Genomic DNA, 20,772 nt, shown 5'->3' on the forward strand with positions numbered 1-20,772 from the left:
GGGAGTCAGCAGGACTACATGCCTGGTGCCTACTGAGCTGTTCCAGCCGTAAATTTGTAAATAAAATAGGGTTTTCCACGTTTTCTCACTTTTCTCAAAACATGTTTTTGGGTCACTTCACTAGACTGTCGGAGTGATATCTCATTATCTAGAACAGCTAGAGCAGTAATTCTTTCTGTAGCAGAAAGCCTAATCTGCATATTACAAAGTGCTGAGAGCAGAATTTCAAATTTGTGCACGTGTACATTTGCACTTTATTAATTTTCTTTTGATGTGGTAGCTTTAGGTCAAGGAAAGAATTTTGATCACCTGCAGAATGGCGAATTAGAATCTAATTTGAAAACTTTTTGCAGCATTGCAGTTATTGTACATTATAGTATCTAGCTATGCAATAATATTCACTTTCTGCTGAGCAGTTTTTTTTCCATTGTCTCCGCAAACAATAGAGTGGCAGCACTGTGAATCTCCTGAACTAATGGACCTACAAGAAAAATTATTGCATATTTGAAATCAGCACAAAAAACTAACTAAGCTTGTTTATTTTCATCAGATTTGGCCATAAGATCCATAAGATGCAGGAAATAATCTCCACAACCCATGTCCCCCCTTAATGAGTTTAACAAATCTACTGGCTTGTGCTGTCACACACACGGGGCAACTATACCTACAGACACTGTGAATGAAGGATGGGGCTGAATATATCGCAGATCTAAAGCGCAGAGCTGCCATGACTGCTGCACTAATGCATTCTTCATCATCATCATCATCTTCATCACCAGCCTGGTTATGCGTACTGCAGGGCAAAGGCCTCTCCCATACTTCTCCAACTACCCCGGTCATGTACTAATTGTGGCCATGCTGTCCCTGCAAACTTCTTAATCTCATCCGCCCATCTAACTTTCTGCCGCCCCCTGCTATGCTTCCCTTCCTTTGGAATCCAGTCTGTAACCCTTAATCACCATCGGTTCTCTTCCGTCCTCATTACATGTCCTGCCCATGCCCATTTATTTTTCTTGATTTCAACTAAGATGTCATTAACTCGTGTTTGTTCCCTTACCCAATCTGCTCTTTTCTTATCCCTTGATGTTACACTCATCATTCTTCTTTCCATAGCTCATTGCGTCGTCCTCAATTTAAGTAGAACCCTTTTCGTAAGCATCCAGGTTAAAACTTTTAAACACCATTAAAACTCCGTGTTATTAACATGTCTTCGTTGGCCACTATTGGGCAGTATTGGATCTGGAGGACAATCCCACCGCTGTCCACCAGTTATTGGAACTTGCTGTTGAGTGCGGGAGTTGGCCAACATTGAGGAGGATTTTGAGATGAAAAGTGGAGGTTTATTTACATTATTTACAGTAAGAATACAAAGAAATTAACAGTAATAAAGTCATTGATGGCTGGCAGCAAGTTGGACGCTGCGGCCCATGTCAAGAAGCTTGAAAGAGATGAATGAATGAAGGAATGCTTCTCTCTGCTCCCTGTCTCTGGCTTTTAACCCTTTCAGTGTCTCGGGGTCACATAATTTTCGGCCAATCGTCGAGCCCGCTTAAAAGTGTTGTCATTTTCGGCCAATGGTAGGCGCCCGTGCAAGTGCAGTCACATTTGGGTCCAGAGGTCGCTCCAAGGGCTCCACTGTTCGAGAGATGACTTACCACCGGTATCGCCTCCTGGTCTGCAACTGCCATCACAATCGGCAGATGGTGTGGCTCTGAGGACTTCACGGTGACTTACAGCCGGTGTTGCCTTGGTGTTGCATCCCCGTCTGAAAGGGCTCAGCGGGAGGAGATGGGTCGTTTTCGAACGAGCTTTCAGAGCTATAAAGCAGCTTTGCTCTGGATCAGGATCAAGTACCTGGAACTGTGCCAGGCTCCTGTTTCACTTTCGGGAAGAGTCAAGCAGTGGGGCAATAGCTCCATGTGCGGCGCACAAGGTGGGGGTTGCCAACTTGTCTGGACGTGCGACCCCTCGAGTTGGGGTTGCCCACTTGTCTGACAGGTCCGGGAACGTGTTAGATGCGCATCTGCGCACCTTAATTGGGTGCAGCGGCGATTCGATGTGGTTTGGTGAACTTGAAGGATGCCAGGAAAAGGGTCTGTATCTAACAGCAGCTATGAGGCATAAACCAAATCTGGCACGATGAAGTAGGTTTCTTGCATCGCTGAAAAAAGCCCATTCCCTTGAAGAAATGCCCATATGCAACATAAATTTCTACTCCAAGTGGGCAGAGCTAGTTGGAAAACGCAACAGAAAAAACTACGTTGCAGTGCAGTGAAAGCTGCGTGCCCAGCGCTCCTAAGCGATCTTGTCTAGAAAGAAATGCTGCCACTTCCTGAACCAGACTAAAGCATTGCAGTGAAGATGTACTGCAGTGGAATGACTAGTGGGCTGAGCAGTGACCCAACTTTGAAAATCTTTTCATTGCTTAAAAAATACTGTAACTGAACTCCTTTGAACAAGTTATCATGAGCCCTGCTGTGTAATGATTTATCACTGATATTTTTAAATGGCCCAAAACATTGTGCCATATAGAGCCGAAAACACAGCAAAAGTTCCATTTTCTCAAATTCAGGGCTGTTTTTTTCTGCTACAATGTTGCATGACAAAGCACCCTTATCTAGGTATATATGTTTAATACTGCCAATATCAGATAATAAAATGACATTGAACAAAGCAAAAGTTCTATAAATATCAGACTTGCCCAATGTTCTGCTACATGATTCAATATATATACACAAAAACAAAATGATAGCCTACAATGGGTGGCGTGCATCAAAGTGCAATTTCCCTGAATTACCTCCAAAATGTTTATTTACTCATGTAATTAGCAGTAATTAGAAAAAATATTATTGTAGACCATGCCTTGTCTTGTAGTGTGAAATTTTAGTAGTGCCGAGGTAGACAAACGTTTCTTTTCCTGCCAGATATATTTTGCGAACGCATTTCATTAAGTCCTTAACCAGTACTTTTCAAAATATAAACCAGAGGTGGTTGACCTCATGGCTGATCCATTTGGCTTGAAATAACCGTTTTGCACAACCTGCCGTGGTGGCTTAGCACCTATGGCAGGCACGTACCCAGGATTTTTTTTCGGGGGGGGGCCCACCACCTCCATCATCATCATCATCACCACCAGCCTGTTTTATGTCCACTGCAGGACGAAAGCCTCTCCCTGCGATCTCCAATTACCCCTGTCCTGCGCCAACCGATTCCATCTAGCGCCCGCGAATTTCCGAATTTCATCGCTCCACCTAGTGTTCTGTCGTCCTCGATTGCGTTTCTCTTCTCTTGGTACCCATTCTGTAACCCTTATGGTCCAACGGTTATCTAACCGGCGCTATACATGTCCTGCCCAGCTACATTTTTTCCTCTTGATGTCAACTAGAATATCGTCTATACCCGTTCGCTCTCTGATCCAAACCACTCTCTTTCTCTCTTAATGTTATGCCTAGCAATCTTCGTTCGATCGCTCTTTGCGTGGTCCTTAACTTGTTCTCAAGTCTCTGCCCCATATGCACTGGCAAAATGCACTGGGAAATGCACTGGCAAATGCATTGGCACTGGACATATTGCACTGGCAAAATGCACTGATTGCACACCTTACTTTTCAATAATAATGGTAAGCTTCCGGTCAGGAGCTGGCAATGTCTGCTGTATGCGATCCAACCAACTTTTATTCTTCTGTGAATTTCCTTCTCATGATCAGGGTTCCCTCTGATTAATTGACCTTGGTAAACGTACTCCTTAAAAGTCTCTAGTGGCCTACTGGCCATCCTGATCTCTTGTTCCTTTGCCCGGCTAATTATCATTATCTTCATCTTCTGCATAATAATATTCAACCCCACTCTTACACACTCTTTGTTAAGGTCTCCAATCATTTGTTGTAACTCATCTGCATTGTTGTTGAATAGAACAATGTCATCGGCAAACCAAAGGTTGCTGAGATATTTGCCGTCGATCTTTACTCCTAAGCCTTCCCAGTTTAATAGCTTGAATTCTTCTAAGCACGTAGAAAATAGCTTTGGAGAAATTGTGTCTCCCTGTCTGACCCCTTTCTCTATAGGTATCTCCCTGCTTTTCTTGTGTAGAATTAAGGTAGCTGTAGATCGATATTCTAACGCGAAAGACGAGTCAGTAAGACGAGAAACTATTTACAGATTATATTTACAACGGTTGATGCGCTGACCGGTTAGATTCACAGCCCGAGCCCAGTTCGTTCTTCCTCCTCTTTTCTGGAATGATGGCGCCCACGCACCTCGTTCAAACAAACGAATACCTCACGCATGTAGCAATTTTTTCCAAGCTTTTTACGTAAGCGTTCTGTACTCCTTGATTACGTTGTGCCTCTACGATTGCTGGTATCTCTGCTGAATCAAATGCCTTTTCGTAATCTATATAAGCCACATAGAGAGGCTTATTGCACTCTCCAGATATCGCGATAACCTGATTGATGACATAGATGTGATCCATTGTAAAGTATCTCTTCCTGAAGCCAGCCTGTTCCCTTGGTTGACAAAATCCAGTGTCAACCTTATTCTATTGGAGATTATTTTGGTAAATATTTTATATAATACTGGGAGCAAGTTATTGGCCCCATAATTGTTCAATTCTTTAACGTCTCCTTTTTTTGTGAATTAGTATAATGTCTGCATTCTTCCAGTTTTCTGGGACCCTTGCAGTCGATAGACACTTTGTATAAAGAGCTGCCAGTTTTCCAAGCATTATGTCTCCTCCTTCTTTGATTAAATCGACTGTTATCCCACCTTATCCTCCCGCTATTCATCGTTTCATATCTTGCAGGGCCCTTCTGACCTCATCGCTAGTTATAGGAGAGTTTCTGTATCCTCTTCATTACTGTTTCTATGTGAATTATCGTGACTCCTCTGGGTACTGTATACAGGTCAGCTTAGAATTTTTGCGCTGCTTTTACTGTATCTTCGAGATTGCTGATGATATTATCCTTCTTATCTTTTAGTGCATACATCATGGTTTGTCCTATGCCAGGTTTCTTTTTTACTGATTTCAGGCTGTCTTCATTTTTTACGGCTTCTTCAGTCTTTGTCATGTTATAGTTTCGAATATCAGTTATTTTCGCCTTGTTGATCAATTTTGACAGTTCCGCGAATTGCGTAACGCTGTGCGGCCGCCAGTACCATACAACCGCGTAGAGCGCAGGACTCTGCGATTCTAGATGTACTGCGCTCACCGCGAAAGGTTAGAAAAACACCCACATAAGCACAGCAGAGAAGCGGCTACGTGAGGCAGTTCGACCGATAACTGTAGAAGCTTCATTCAAAACAATTGTTCTCCACTTCCGGCGGCGTTTTTTCTCTACTTCCTTTTTAAATAAAAAGATGTTGATCCATAAATATTCTCATAAACATCGGTTAACTTTTTTATTATTCGCTTTTGCTTGCAGTTTGGTTGTTGCCTTGGCTCTCTCCCTTAGTAGATCGCTTAATTTCTCAACTCCTTGCGATTTTTGTTTCCAGTTGCCAATTTTGCAGGAAAAGTGCTATACAGTTAGGGAAAAAAAGACGAGGTAACGGGCGACATTCATCTTGCTTATGGGTTTAAGGGTTATTGCAGGGTTCCATGATGGACGCTCTTTCATATTATTTTATTTCCCACCTTATCTAACCCATATCACGTCTGTATGGTTCCGGACATCTGCCAGCGTCGCGGCGAGCCGTAACTCAAAGAAATAATGAAGCAAAGGGATAAGTTAAACGAAATTGGCGTTTTCTCCAGCCGCAACTCGTTCCATGAGAGTACAGGCCAACTGACTAACAGCCGCATCCCTCTCCTGGTCCCAGGATCAGCCTAAACAAAGAAGGTTGAACTAACAAAAGCAACAGCTATGCGCATGGTGGTTAAATAGATGGTGACAACTGAACGCATCTCGCGTTAATCACGCGGGTGCGGAATCTACGAGAAAACTGTCCTTCACATTCCAAGAGATGGCGATAACTACCGCCATCTAAAAGGAGTGAAAAAGGCAGCATAATACTGACCGATGATCAGCTGCGAAGTCTCAGCATTGATCTGGTGGCGCTTTAGGAATGTGTGAGGAGTGGTGGCGTGAGTGGGGAGGGGGGGGGGTGGTATGCCACTTTATTTCGGGGGGGGCCCGGGCCCCCCCCGGGCCCCCCCCTGGGTACGTGCTTGACCTATGGTATTGCGCTGCTAAGCACGAGGTCGTGGGATCAAATCCCAGCTGCCGCGGCTGCATTACTGCATTATGATGGGGGCGAAATGCAAAAACGCCCATGTCCCATGCATTGGAGTCACGGTGGTCCTCTGGTGGACAAAATCCCCTGGTGGTCAAAATTAATTCGTAGTCCCCCACTAGGCGTGCCTCATAATTAAACCAAAGAGAAAGGACGTGGCAGTGCTGCATCTATGTTTGCTTTCTTGTCCTGTTTCTCACATTGTTTTTATGTGATGTCGTCTACATGTTGTGGAACACTAAGTTTCTTTTGTGAATAGGTTTAAGCATGAGATGCAGTGACTCTGGTAACGAGTAATGTGCATAGTCGTCCTCTTCACTGAAGGTTACTTGTCTAACTCATTTATTGGATTAAGCTAGCAACCTTGAGCTTACAGAATTGCACCTTTTATTCTCCACTAGTGCAACATGCTGGAGCACTGCTGCCACCACAACATCGGGATAAGTACATCAAGGTTGCATGTTTGCTGCAGGATCGGACAGTTGTAGTGGCGGACTTTGGGCTGGCCCGTGTCATGAGCGACCCCAGTGTGGTGGGGATTGGCCGCAGGAGCAGCAGTGGTGCCAAGCGTACCTCAGGCGGTGGTGCTGGGGCAGCCAGCAAGCGGCCCGAGCGCAAGAAACGTTACACAGTAGTAGGTAACCCATATTGGATGGCACCCGAGATGATGACCGGGAAACTGTATGACGAGAAGGTGGACCTTTTCTCCTTTGGAATCGTCCTCTGCGAGGTGAGCTGCATCTTGGGCCATTCTTGTGAAATAGTGGCTTGCAGAATGATGCTTTGCAGCTTCATGCTACTATCAGTTGGGTGACAATTTTTCCTTTTCAGAAATAGCTTATGTATCATGCTGGCAAGCACCAGTGCCTGAGAAAGCAATGTGCAGTCATTGACTGACCTGCAGTAACAAAATGCACTTGGAAGTTTGTGTCATTATGTGACATATACAGTCAACAACCACTTTTTCATACATGCCAGATAATTCAGATGCCTTGGCAGCACCGCCACGTCTCCCATGGAGGCAATGTCCAAGGACGTCTGAAATTTCAGACGCGGAAACTCTTTGCCATATGGTTTTCCAGACTTTCTGTTGCGACTGCAGAACTGGTATGGCATTAATCAAAACCACCACCACTGCCATTTTTATTATCTCATGTCAAAACGGTGCTCTTGAACACCGATCTGCTGACAGCCGTAGTCATTGCAACAATGTTAGACCTAGCTGTTTCGACGTTCACTGCCAAGATTCCTGCTGTTCGGTGCCCATTCCTGTGGTGAGCATTGGCATTGGGCATCGTAACCGAGCGAATGAGCACAGCGAAAGATGAGAGCCAATGCAGAGTGCAAGGAGGAAAGCGGAGGAGGAGGGTATGGCAAAGGCGTGAGGCGTAGTGCTGTGCAAGACGGTCTATGGCGACGATGGCTACAAGATGGCACCAGAGTAGCGTGCATCGTTAGGGTGCCTTAATGCACTCACTTGCCTCCACTCCATTCGCTAGGATGCATGCATTGAGGCACTCTACGTGTCGTTTGTTTGCCGAATCCTGCATGGGCGCAGGTCTGTCTGCGGCGGCTGCTAGGAATCACGCCCTTGCATCAGCCATGCACTGCCTCTCGCGATCTCCCGATTAGCGAGGCAGTCGCACCACATTTCACTCAGCTTGGAATGTGTCGCATGAGACAGATTGTCGGCGCCAGCCAACATATTGCAAAACAAAAACACACTGAAATTTCGCATTAAGGAGTATCATAACCGTCGGTAAATTCTTTTTATTGAAAGAATTCACTGCTGTCGTCAATGGCACCGATTCTGGCATCGTCATCCTTGTGGACGGCTACGAAGCCCGGAAAGTACGGCAATGGTCAAGCATTGAAAAATGCCAGTTTCCAAAAGTCAGGTTCACCACAGTGGAGGGGTGTTACGCGGTCAAGCGCAGAAAGGGTGCTACTGTCCCGGGACACAGTATGTATTCTTTGAATGCACATGTGTGCACCCACCGTCTCTTGTCACAGTACAAGCACCCATACGCCTCATAAGTGTACTGGCAGGCCTTCACAAGTATTTCGGATATGACTGTGGAAAATTGAGCCCGTGGGAAGTTTTACTGTTCTAAAATATTTTAAACAGTGACCACCAGTTGCCAAAATTTTTGATGCACTGCAACTTCCATGATATTACTTTCCTCTACTGCTTTTCCTCAAGCCTTCCCTTTTACAAGACTACCTGCCTCTTCTGCCTGCCCGCCTTGCACGTCACCCTCCCTTTCTTTCTTGTCTTTTCTTTTTTTTTTGCTTTCGCCCCATGGCAGCTCATTTATTGGTTCCATATGCTTTCCCTCCCCATTGCCACTCGAGAAGTTCTCATCTGGAGACCGCGCTTGTCAGCTTCGAGTCCCTGTGAAAAACGCGTACGTCTCTTTCAATGGCAGCGGTGAGCTGTATGCATTCATTTGCGGAACAATAACACACTGACACGTGTCACTCCTCCCTGTTCCCTGGGTCCTACCAAAGAAAAAGACAAGCCTAAGCAAACATTAAAGGAAAGGATAACGGCGATTGTGGTAAGAGGAAGGCATTTCAAGCAATTCCGCACGGGAGCAAACACACACCTTCAAAGGGTAATTGGTGCCGCTGGGGATGCGCAGGTTTAAAGAACACAGTGAAAAAGGTGTGCCCAATGTTCCCAAGCCATGTGTAGCGTTACACAGGCCACATGAGGGGTTCAGGCTTTGCCGGCCTATCAATAACAAACACACAACTCTGTCCGTATGGGTGGCATGCTTAAAAAAAATAAAGAAAACAAAACCTGCAGGGTGGCATGTGGGGAGAAAAAGGAAGAAGGTGGCTTTCCTTGCCTTCAATATATAAGATAGAAATAAAAACAGATAAGAGGGAAAAAATTGCTGCACTGAAGCCGAGATTTCCCTTCCTGGTGGATTATCGAAAAAAGAAAAGGAGACTGTTGTAGTAAAATGTGGAGCCCATGGATACGCTGTAGTTTTAAGTGCAATACAAGCGCTGAGCACATGAAGTTGCCAGGGTGGATTCTCTGTGCGCTCATTCTCTCTCTATACGTCAGACTTTTTCACCAGGCAATCGCAAACGTGTCTCTTCGGAGTCGCTGGCCACTTCTGTTTGCATGCATAAGATTGTGGTAGCAAAATGAAAAGACACGGGGCAACAACCAACTAAGCGAAACTTGCGTGCGGTGTAGAACATCTAATTAATAAATTGAAACTTTCTTTTTCTACTGGATGCGATGTGGTTTGACCAAAGTTTTACAAAAGCACGAGCAAGTATAGTTCTATGTACTAACCAAAATCTTTCAACATATGCTTGACACGAGTTCTATCCCTGGGGAATGGAAGATAGGAAAGGTGATTCCACCTCTTAAGATAGGTAGTAGGCACTCTCCACTTAACTATCGTTCCGTATCACTCGGTAGTACCTCATGCAAACTTCTTGAACATGTCTTTTCTAATCTTGCTAACTCTATCAAATCTAATTCCTTCTTCCTGCACTCGCAACATAGCTTTCGCAAAACTTATTCATGCGAAACACAGCTAATATCATTTACACATCAGTCATACGCCATTCATGATCGTTCTTCTCTTGCACATTGTTTATTTCTAGGTTTTCCTATAGTGTTTTATAAGGTGTGTCATAATCTGCTAAATTGCATAAGCTTAACCTCCATCCCCAATTGCTTACTTGGCTTGTGTGCTTCCTGTATAGTCGTTCTCACTTCGTTTCTGCTAACAGTGTTGACTCTCCCTCTAATCTGGTTTCCTCAGGTGTGGGGATGCGCGACTCACACGTCCCCTGATACGTTGTTTTCCCACATAGCTCCCATCTCCTGTAATCCGGCTTCGCCGCGGTGGCGGACGGTGTGGTTGAAGCGCAGTACGAGAGATGGCGCGAGTGTTGCACTGCTAATGCCGCCTCACGGCGGGGTTACTTGGACGCGGAAAGGTGAAGGCGCTTGCTCTTTGGCTGCGGGTCGGCAAGCGCCGCGGACGTTCTGCGCGTGCGCCGATCCATGCTTCCGCGAGACCGTCTCGTGAGGCCTGCCTTCGAACGCGCCACCGTTCACGTGACCGTACGCACGAACGACCAGGCATTGAGATCCAGCATGGGGCGAACATATTCGCTCGTTATCCGGTCGCCGTGAGTCGGACTTCTAGATTTGTCGCGCGCCCATCGGCATGTGTTGCGGATAGCAACTCGGCTAGCAGGCATTAGTCTATGAAAGGTGCAATAAATGCCCTTGTGATTGTTTGCACTACTGTGTTGTTGTCCCTTTATCCCAAGAGCACGGGTGAGAAGCCCACATCTCTCAGCCGGTAGAGCATGAGATGCTTAAATCTCAGGGTCGTGGGTTCGAGCCCCATGTTGGGCGCCAGATGTGGGCTTCTCACCCGTGCTCTTGGGACAAAGGAACGACAACACAGTAGTGCAAACAATCACCAGGGCATTTATTGCACCTTTCATAGACTAATGCCTGCTAGCCAAGTTGCTATCCGCAAAACATGCCGATGGGTGCGCGACAAATCTAGGAAGTCTGACTAACCACGACTGGATAAAGAGCAAATATGTTTGCGCATACGGTCACGCGAACGGTGGCGCGTTCGCACGAGGCCTCACGAGACGGTCTCGCAGAAGCATGGATCGGCGCAGGCGCGGAACATTCGCGGCGCTTGCTGACCCGCAGCCAAAGAGCTAGCGCCTTCTTCTTTCCGCGCCCTAGTAACCCCGCCATGAGGTGGCATTAGCAGCGCAACACTCGCTCCATCTCTCCAACTGTGCTTTAACCACACTGACCGCCGCCGTGGCAAACCCGGATTACTGGAGACGGGAGCTATGCGGGAAAACAATGCATCAGGGGATGCGTGAGAGTCGCGCATCCCCACACAGGCGTGCAGCGAGGCTCTGTCCTTCGACTGCTACTATTTTTAATTTAGATTAATGACTTGCCTCGTCGTACCACATTTCATATTCATCTCTTTGCTGATGACTGCGTAATTTTTCCAGAAGTAACTAACAACCATGATACAGCCACTGTTCAATCTGATCTTGATGCTATCAGTGCATGGTGCAAAACATGATGCATGGAACTAAACACAAGAAAATGCAAGTCAATGTAAATATCCACACTTAATAACACCCTAACAGCCTATTACATCTATAACATTGCACTCGATTGTGTTTCATCCTATAAATACCTTACTGTTCTTGTCTCATCTGACCTTACCTGGAAGACACACATTGCACATGTAATAAGCAACGGTAACATAATGTTAGGCTACCTCTGACACAATTTTTCATGTCTGCCGCAGTCTCTCAAAGTGATACTCTATAAAACACTTATCCGGCCTAAACTCGAATACGCCGCCCCAGTTTGGGATGCTAGTCAGAATAACTTAATTTATTCATTAGAAATGGTGTAGAAGAATTCCACATGACTCGTATTCTCCAATTACAACAGGACAACCAGCATCACTACAATGAAGTCTGACCTACAGTTAGCACCCTTAGCATCACGGCATAAACAGTTGTAGCTCTCTCTTTTTCATAAGATATATCATCGTCTGGTACTACGAAATGAGCGCCTTTTGGCACCACATTACATATCATTGCGGCTTGACTACCAACACAAAGTTAGTATTTCGTCTTATAGACCCTCCTCCTTCTTAAACTCATTTGTCTGCATCTGGTGAGTGGGATCGCCTTCCCTTAACTGTAGCCTCCATAAGTGGTGCTAACCATTTTAAAGAAACATGTGACATTTTGTTTTGGGCATTCTTGTTTTCTCTGCGTTCATAACTATTGTTCGAATGATCTTACTGTGAACTGTGCACTCTGATTATTTACATCTCTTATGCACCTTGGTTTATGAATCTATGAACGTTGAATTATGCAGTTTACATAATTAGAAATAGTAATCATGTACTCTGATTTGTGATACACCAAATTAGTGTAATTATTTCTAGAAGAGGGTTGTAGCTCCGAAAAAGACAACACATAGCAAGCAAAACGGGACAGTTGCAACTTCCAACTGTTTGTTCACTGCGTATGTGAATGAATATAAGGACAAAACAAGAAAGGTAGCAAGAACTGAACATGCGCGAGGGTTTATTTAAAAAAAAAAAAAAGCGGGTAATAGATAGGTGAGGCATGCACGTATCTCACGCCCGTGTATCTAAAAAAGCAGTTTCATTCTTATAAATGGAGATAGATTGATAGATCGATTGTGTTAGCACCCAATCTATCTCCATTTATAAGAATGAAACTGCTTTTTTAGATACACGGGCATGAGATACGTGCGTGCCTCACCTATCTTCTATCCGCTGTTTTTGTAAAAAAAAAAACCCTCGCGCGCATGTGTGGTTCTTGCTACCTATCTTGATTTGTCCTTATATTCATTCGCATACGTGGTGAATAAACAGTTGGAAGTTGCGCCTGTCTCGTTTCGCTTGCTATGTGTTGTCTTTTTCGGCGCTACAACCCTGTTCTGGAAACATGCACCAACTAGCCCCCAACAAGTATTACTAGTGTAATTATACTAGTATATTTTGGTTGTTTGCTGATGCTGTCGTGCATAATTTATGCACAACTTATTCCCCACTCCTCTCTGTAATGCCACTGGCCCTGAGGGTACAAACAACCGACCAACCAAACAAACAAATAAACTGTCACTGATTAAGGGTAAGAAACTCAAGGCAATCCTTCCTATGATGTTTGCTCCTTTTGAGGCTTCCTGTCAATATACCCTATCGTGTGGTGGTTGAAAGCTGATTGATACTGAACACGGCCTCGTCTGCGAAGAGTATGCTGCGTTAGCGTGCCGTGCTGCCGAAGTGTTTGACCAGGTCCTTGCATCTTATGGCCTTGGTCTCCTTTTCATGTGCTCTCTGAGTCTATGAGCTCTCTGAACCTTGTACTTGTGCAGCTTCGCTTTTACAATTCTTCAGATGGAACATTAAAAAATTCCTTTGGTTTGGGCCGTTTGGCTTTATTACAACTGATTTCTGAAAGGTGTGCGAAGTTTTGTGCACCCTGTGGGGAGTATGCCATAGTACCACCACTGAATTCATTGTGTCCCTTGCCAAACGTGGCCATGTGCGTAACGGTCCAAACAAATACGTGGCCTGACGTATCTTCAATGCTGCACAGCACGCACATTGACAATCTTGAAGGCCATGCCTAATACTGCATCTCTCCACCGCATAGTACAGTGAAACCTCGTTAAACCATAGTTGGCCGGAACTCGGAAAAAGTACGTAATAAATGGTAGTACTGCTTAACCAAAATAGCGTGGGATCACCCACTTACCTGTTCAAAAAGAACTAAGAGAGAGTGCAATAAAAGAGCAGGAAACATGCAGTATTTGTTTACTTCGCGCAACAAACGTCTGTTATTTTCGTCTGGTGCTGCGGCGGCGGGCTAGCAGCGACGACGGCAGCCTCAAACTTACTCAAGCTACAAGGCAGCTTTTCCACCAGCCCCCTCTTCTCGCAAACACCCGCATGAGGCTGACGTAACGCGCAGCATCTGTCATTGTCGGGCCTGAATTGCCCGTGCTGTTGCTTTCCATGTCGTCATTATTACTTTCGTTCGGTGACACTTCAGCAATAACAGAGGCAACGATAGCGAAAAGTCAAACCTCGTAGCCGACGTATTTTCGCGGTTGCAGCAGAATTGCTGAGCAACTTCTCTTTCGCATTCCAAATGCCACGCACTACAGATCCCTCTTGCATGCCAGTACAGACTTCCTCAACCCACATTTAACAGTACGAATGATGTCTAATTTTTCTTCTACATGCTGAGCACCCAGTTTTTGTCCTAGCTTGCACGACAACACAACACAGGGCATAACGCTTCGACTCTGGCACGGCGCCGCAATGATGTTGATGTGGCTCCACTCTTTGAAGCGCCCTATGCATTTGCACTTGGCAGCCGCTCCAATCTCTGAGGCTCGTTGTTCTGCTGGGCCGGCATACCGCTGTAATTCCGCGACGAAAAGTGGAAACATTATGTGTTAACCGATACGTACGCAATAACCTTGTACGGCTTATGCAGATACAAAACGCATTATGTTCAATAGCTGCTGAGTCGGGAATTTGACTTTAGTACTTTTAAAATGAAACAACTGTTTAAGCGGGTATGATTTAACCGGGTTTTACTATAGTGACTAGAAGGGGGCAGCGTGACAGGCGGGAACTGGCTGGCTGCACAGAGTAGCGTTGAAAGTTTTAGTTGGCGCTACTTGCAGCTGGTGCGCAGTTTTCGTGGCTTTTGAAGGGAGTGGTGCACGGCAGCTAGCACGCGCGTCACGTTCACTTTGCGTCGCGTTTGTGTTTTGTGGGGTCTTTGGGGCCGTCGGTGCCCCTGCCCTCGCCACGAACAATCATAAGTGGAGAGCCACCGCTGACAACCAGTTCAGAGTCAGAAGGGGGTGAGGCGTAGGGATTGCAGAACAGGTGAATGCGCCCGCGCAATGGCGTGTGGAATGCCCAAGTCCCCACAATTTTTAATGTAAGTTCATAGATGCATTATTAAGAAGAGTGACACTATTCTGGAGAGCAGATAATGGAAAGATGCGCTTTTTGCAACACCGGAACGTGCAACAGATGTTTAGCCGTGCGAGTTAAAAACAGAGGAAGGTCATATTTGAAGGCCACTCTAAACGAGTTAGTCTTTGGCTTGCATGGTGTTAGCGCTAGCAAATATGGACCGTGAACAGACCAAAACGCCTACTTTCAACTTTTGTCATTCGGTCATCTGCCGCAAATGTAGCCAGTGAGCGCAGAGAAAGTCATACACCCAAACACACAAAAACAATGCTGGGGCTGTGCACAGTGAACTAGAGAATAACGTCACCATGTCGTTCAGCTCACTATCCATGTCCGCATGCGCTAGCAACATGCCCTTTAAAAAGCTTTAGCTTTGTGAAAAAGAAAAATACGTACATATGTGGGCACTTTGACGAACCTCAACACGCACTAAATATTTTCTATCACTGCTTTTGTTGTACAGGTCCACAAGACGAGAGGAAACACTTTATTACGTAGCACAGTAATCCAGATGCACACATCAGGCCGAGCTTAGCAGCAGGCTCTACTTCACTCTCTTCAACTTCATATCTTTCTGGTTCCCTTTGAAGAGCCTTGTCCTTGTTCAATGTGGAAAAGCGCAGCCTAGTTAACACGACAAACTGGATCATTTTTGCAGTGAGCTGTTTGGGATGGAACTCGTATCCCACTTGGCGGAGTGTTGAACTGCTCAAGAACTGTACAAAATCATGCACACTGAAGGCATAAAGCTTCCCTGTTCAAAAAGAATAAAGTGAATGCATCCTCTAGCACTTTAATGTGCGTGGCTAACTCATCTCCAAGGTACAGTAGGCCTCCCCTGTGAAATTTTTGCATGAACATGCTGTCTGCATTGCATTCAGCTGCTTCTCTCGTGACTACTTCCCCATTTATCACATGCCGAAAGGTCCTTTCGACGTACTTCTATTCGAAGTGCCGTTCACAAGGGGCATACTATTCTTAACTCCTTGTCAGCATGTTTGATGTTTCACGACCACAATTCATGCTGAGCTGTGTCTTTAGCCGGTCTAAAAAGGGAGGCCCTGGCTTTCTACTTTCTGTAGCCGCTTCCGCACCCGGGTACTAAACATGCTCGTGCTTTCGATGCCATGAGGGCATGCTGCATTTCCTAATACTTAGAGCATGAACAGCACAATATCATGCACTACACACATCAAAATAATCACGGTGGCACATGTGTGATGCTTCCCAGCTCCCCAGTGATCACGGTCGATGTGGAAACAAGTGCAGTCTACACGCCTGCACTGGCCCGGCAGACCTCACTGGTGCTACACTAGCAAGAGCCTCACCATGGCTTCTCCTTGCACACTAGCATGCTTCAGCGCCTCTAGTGGCACTGGGAAATTTCATTGCTCATCCTGCCTCTCCCATACATGGTGCAGACATGCCACCAGTTACACTGCCCCCTTCCAGCCACCATAGTTTTACTGTATCAATGTAAATTGCAGTGCTGGCATTCTTGATGACCATCATGACCATCATGACGGCCTTATTTTTTCCTACCTGCATTACCATTTGTGATAATAGTGCACAGAAAAAGTTCACCTGTCATAAATGTTTGTATTTGTCACTTTCTGTCTTTCTTTTTTTTTTCTTGCTTCATGATTACCCTTATTTCAAGCTTCAAACTTGGCAGGGATATGCCAGGCTGAATTCTGTCTCTGATTTAATGATTATTTGTTCTTCTATGGTATTGTCAACAGTAGCTCTATAATGTCTTTGTCTTTTGCTGCATTTTTCGGCTGTCATTGTACAACCATTTTGCAGTTGAGAAATGCAAGCAAGTAATTGATCCTGATGTCTAACTAATCAGGCCTGATTTGGTACTCCTTTACCAACAGTCTTTCATTGCCTACAGGCCACTTGGGTGGCTGCCTTAGTGAGTGTCCTTAGCTGCAAATATGGCAGCACAATAGGGCACTGTTTTGCAGGTGCCCATGAATGGGGTTGCACAAGTCACGAAATTTGAGTTTTTGCTCTTGGCAAAATGAGCGGTGTCCTATGCTGTGCTTTGATTTTGTTGCATTACCTTGTACAGTGATAGAGAGAATTGGTGAAAGCAACTATTGCTTTTTCAGATCATTGGCAGAGTGCAGGCTGACCCTGACTACTTGCCCCGAAGCAATGACTTTGGCCTCAACACTGTTGTGTTCAAGGAGAAGTTTTGTGCAAGCTGTCCAGAACCTTTCTATCACATTGCCTTCTTGTGCTGTGATGTTGACCCAGAGAAGAGGTGTGTGCTCTCAACCAATAGGAGCTTTAGTTGGACTAGTTGTTGCTAATTTTTTTAGAATAAGTTTAGCACGATGCAAATGACCAAACACGCAAAGAAACACAGAAGGCACTCCAGTTTGGGACAGTAGGATAGACCCAGGATGCTGCTCGTCCTGTGTTTCTTTGTACGTGTGGTCGTTTTCTTTGCAATAAACTTGCAAACAAAACAATGCGTAGTTCATTTAGCCTGGTGAAATACTCCTTGAATACTCCATATTTATAATATGGCTAAGGAACCTTGGTTATTAACAGAGAAAAATGAAGAGAAAACTTTTCCTAATTAAATTTTTCTCAGCTCTCCTTTCAGAGTACAGATGAGAAAAATGAATTGCTTTTAAAATGACATGATGAACGCACATGCTTGAAATTCTGGCTTCCTTGGAATAACTGACTATATGAACAGCCCCAGTGAAATGGATGAAACATTCACTTTAATGACAAATACTCGTTGTGTACTTCTTTGCATAATTGGTTCTGGCTGGTCAACAGCTCACAAGAGGTTTAAGTGGGGGACAAAATCAACATTTGTTTGGTACAGTAATCACATATTGTGAAATAGTGACGACACCAATATTGCTGATGCAGAAAACATTTTGCCTGGAAAGGAATTGGAGGTTTGGTTGGTGGTTTGCGATTATAAATTTTTCATTAAGGGGCCCTAAACCACTTTTATCGAACTTGAGGAATGCGTTTGAAGTTAAAATAAACGATTTCAGAAATACTTTGCCGCAAAAAGTACTTCAATGCATTCAGCAGAAGCGTAGTTATTCGCAATCAAAGGTCGCTTATGACCCCTTTCGCAATTCGCTTGCTCCTTAAATACCTTGTACCGTGAAGGCTACGACGGAACGAGGCGTGCCCGCAATGCTATTTTTGATGTTAGGGCTTACAACGCGCCAAACGCAGTTGTCTTCAGCGAGTGGACTCATCGCGGCACCTTGTGGTGTCCATGGTATCTACGCTACAAAGCAGACCGCAGCTACATGCAACTGATGTGCGCAGGCGGAGAATTCCCTTTGTGCACGACAGCCCTTGAGTGCGTTCTCTCGCTAATATGGTCCAGTCTGACGGTGCTACGAGGTGTGGACCAGCTTTGTCTTTCACCAGCTTGACCGACGGATAGCAGCCACATCTAACTCGCATTTTTGAAGCATTATCAATAACTCTGCCAAGGCGTTTAACCAGGAACGAACAGGAGTGAGCGTGCACTGCAAGCCTGTGTGCGGTCTGACCTTAAGTTGTGCATGGTTCTAGGCTAGTTGAGTGTTCAAAACTAGTTGAAATTACTGAGACCCGGCAGCTATGACACTGATAATCAAGATGTCCAAAGTTTAATTCCTACGCGGACGAACACGGCCGAGCGTGAAAAAACAGTAGTCCTTTTTTTTTCCACAAGTACATAATTTAGACAAAAGCAGATTCTCGCTTACTTCAGCCTGTTAATTAAACTGCGTTGTTAAATATACACAGTAACAGTAGGAAGAAGCGCGCTTATCCAAACGCCCTTGTTGATTCATGTCAGCTATTAACCAATAGCAGCTGTGTGTGGGACTATGCTATATGACAAAATATAGTGCCTGAAAACAGTGAGAAGGCTTCTTTTGCAAAAATCTTTTGAGGGAAATGTGACATTGTGTGCTGCTTGCAGGCTGCATGCTCTATGCACAACTGCGAAATTTGACTGAGACATTCACAGCAGCATAGGCTATACATGGACTGTTTTTTTTTAACCACAAGTCTGCGGGGTGGTTCAGGACTTCTTTAACAATTTTCTTGCTTACATGTACTATAACCCTGTCTGTCATATTGCAGGTGTTGTTGGCAAAAGTAACAGATGTGAAATCTAGGTTTTGAGGAAATCTCCTGTAGTTGGGAATGATTATGCACTCTAGCTGACATCGATCACATAAATAAATGTTTAAAAGAGAGAAAAGACATTTCTGCTTCCATACAGGGCGCCGTCTTCACTATGTGGACAAGCGATGTTTGCATATAAGTTTTACCCACCTTTACTGCCTAACCTACAGATTGGTTCACCTTTCGTGTCACAAGCGCTCCACTGTTTTTATGCTGAATCAGCAATCCTAAAGGATTTGCACATCATTGGGTGCAAATGTGTGGCTGTGTTTTCTTGCACTGAGTAGCAAATTATTTGTTTTCGCACTTATGTCTGGCAACCACACAATTTTTGAGGGTCAAACAAAAAGTAGTCTACATTTGCTCGTGCAACTACATTGGCCGCGCACGCTTTGGGATGTAATCCAACATAACGTCGGTCGGTGTATGCCACATATGGCACAGTTACGCTACATTGGTGAAAATTCGACGCTGTACAGCCAGCCTAGTGTCAGACGCAGTCAGCAAGACCGGCAGCGCTCGATGCTGGCTTACAGCTTGGGTGCACTGAAGCGAGCGTACTGAGTTTACAGCTTCGCCAAGTACAAAAGTGCTCGCTCACCATGTACATGTGCGCATGCATCGCAGAAATAGCTGATCACCACACTGCTGCCGGCCATGTTCAACACACCAAAGTATACAGGGGTGAAATTTTAGGTGATCCTTGCATTGCCGGTGTGACATATCCGACTTCGCTGGCCATTGTCTGCAAACTTGCTGGAAATGCCAGATTACATCCGCGATTTTCAAGCGATGTATGTTGCTCTCCAGACTCGCGTGAAAAGAATTTCTAATGTTACGAACCTCAACCATGGTATCAAGATGACAACACACCTTGAAGATCTGCAACTTGGGAAGCAGATTACCTGTTCCAGTCAGATCATGGTGCTCAAATGGGCTCTCCACGTGCCTGGGGCCACGTAATCCACAGAATGCTGTTGGCCTCAGTGAGCCGCAGCAAGCTCATTGGGTTGGCTCATTGTGGCATCTACATGGCCACTGTATCCATGCTACACAGCTGACGCAGCTACATGCAACTGTAGTGGCTAACTGTAGTATGTAGGACAGGGCTGGAGTGTGCTCATGTGCTCCACTCTGGCCATGCTGCGTGGTTCGGACTGGCTTTGTCTTGCACTAGCTTGTCCGACCGTTGGTAACGACATTCAAATGGTGCATCTTGAAGTGCTCTCAATAGCTCACTACGAAGCGGTGTTTACCAAGGCATCTAGCCAAGAGCGGCTAGGAGTGGCCAGGAGTGGCGAGGCCTATAATAGCAAAATTAACCTTTTTTAAGGACAAAGAAAGCATTCTGGTGTCAGCACGCAAACTCAAAGGATCGCCATTTGCCATCAGTGAAGATTTCACTCTAGCTACACAGCAGGTGAGAAGACAGCTCATTGCATTCAAGAAGACACAGAAAAAACAATTAAAACTAACAGTTGACAGGCTGTGCATAGACAACAGGGCATACATATTTGATATTGCTACTAACTTTGTTATTCCTTCCAGTAGATAGCTCAAGGGCAGCACGTGCCCAAAAAGCCATAAACGGTCTAACTCCTATCATGCCTTTTCTCCAGTATCATTATCGTTCTCTAAGATTCGAAGCCTTGTGCGTAAATGCATCCAGCTTTCTTCCTTCCTTGAAGACAGCAAATCTCACATACTGACATTAACTGGAACTTGGTTGTACCCGGATATCTTTGATAAAGAAATATTTGAATGTGTTCATGACTACAACATTCACAGATATGACCGAA

The 20,772-nt window shown here is 45.2% G+C and overlaps 1 protein-coding gene across 5 annotated transcripts in view; it reads left to right on the plus strand.

The window, feature by feature from the left end:
* The window catches only part of LIMK1 (LIM domain kinase 1), a 132,840-nt gene that overhangs the window by 93,730 nt on the left and 18,338 nt on the right, over positions 1-20,772 (plus strand). For 4 of the 5 annotated variants that reach the window (XM_065425941.1, XM_065425938.1, XM_065425939.1 and 1 more), the window contains 2 exons: positions 6,703-6,960; positions 16,921-17,075. In XM_065425941.1, the coding sequence (XP_065282013.1) occupies positions 6,703-6,960; positions 16,921-17,075 (413 nt within the window). The remainder of the gene's footprint in view (positions 1-6,702; positions 6,961-16,920; positions 17,076-20,772) is intronic. The other variant, XM_065425942.1, reaches the window with a different exon arrangement.

This window comes from Dermacentor albipictus, chromosome 2, assembly GCF_038994185.2.
Source record: "Dermacentor albipictus isolate Rhodes 1998 colony chromosome 2, USDA_Dalb.pri_finalv2, whole genome shotgun sequence".
Taxonomy (NCBI): domain Eukaryota; kingdom Metazoa; phylum Arthropoda; class Arachnida; order Ixodida; family Ixodidae; genus Dermacentor; species Dermacentor albipictus.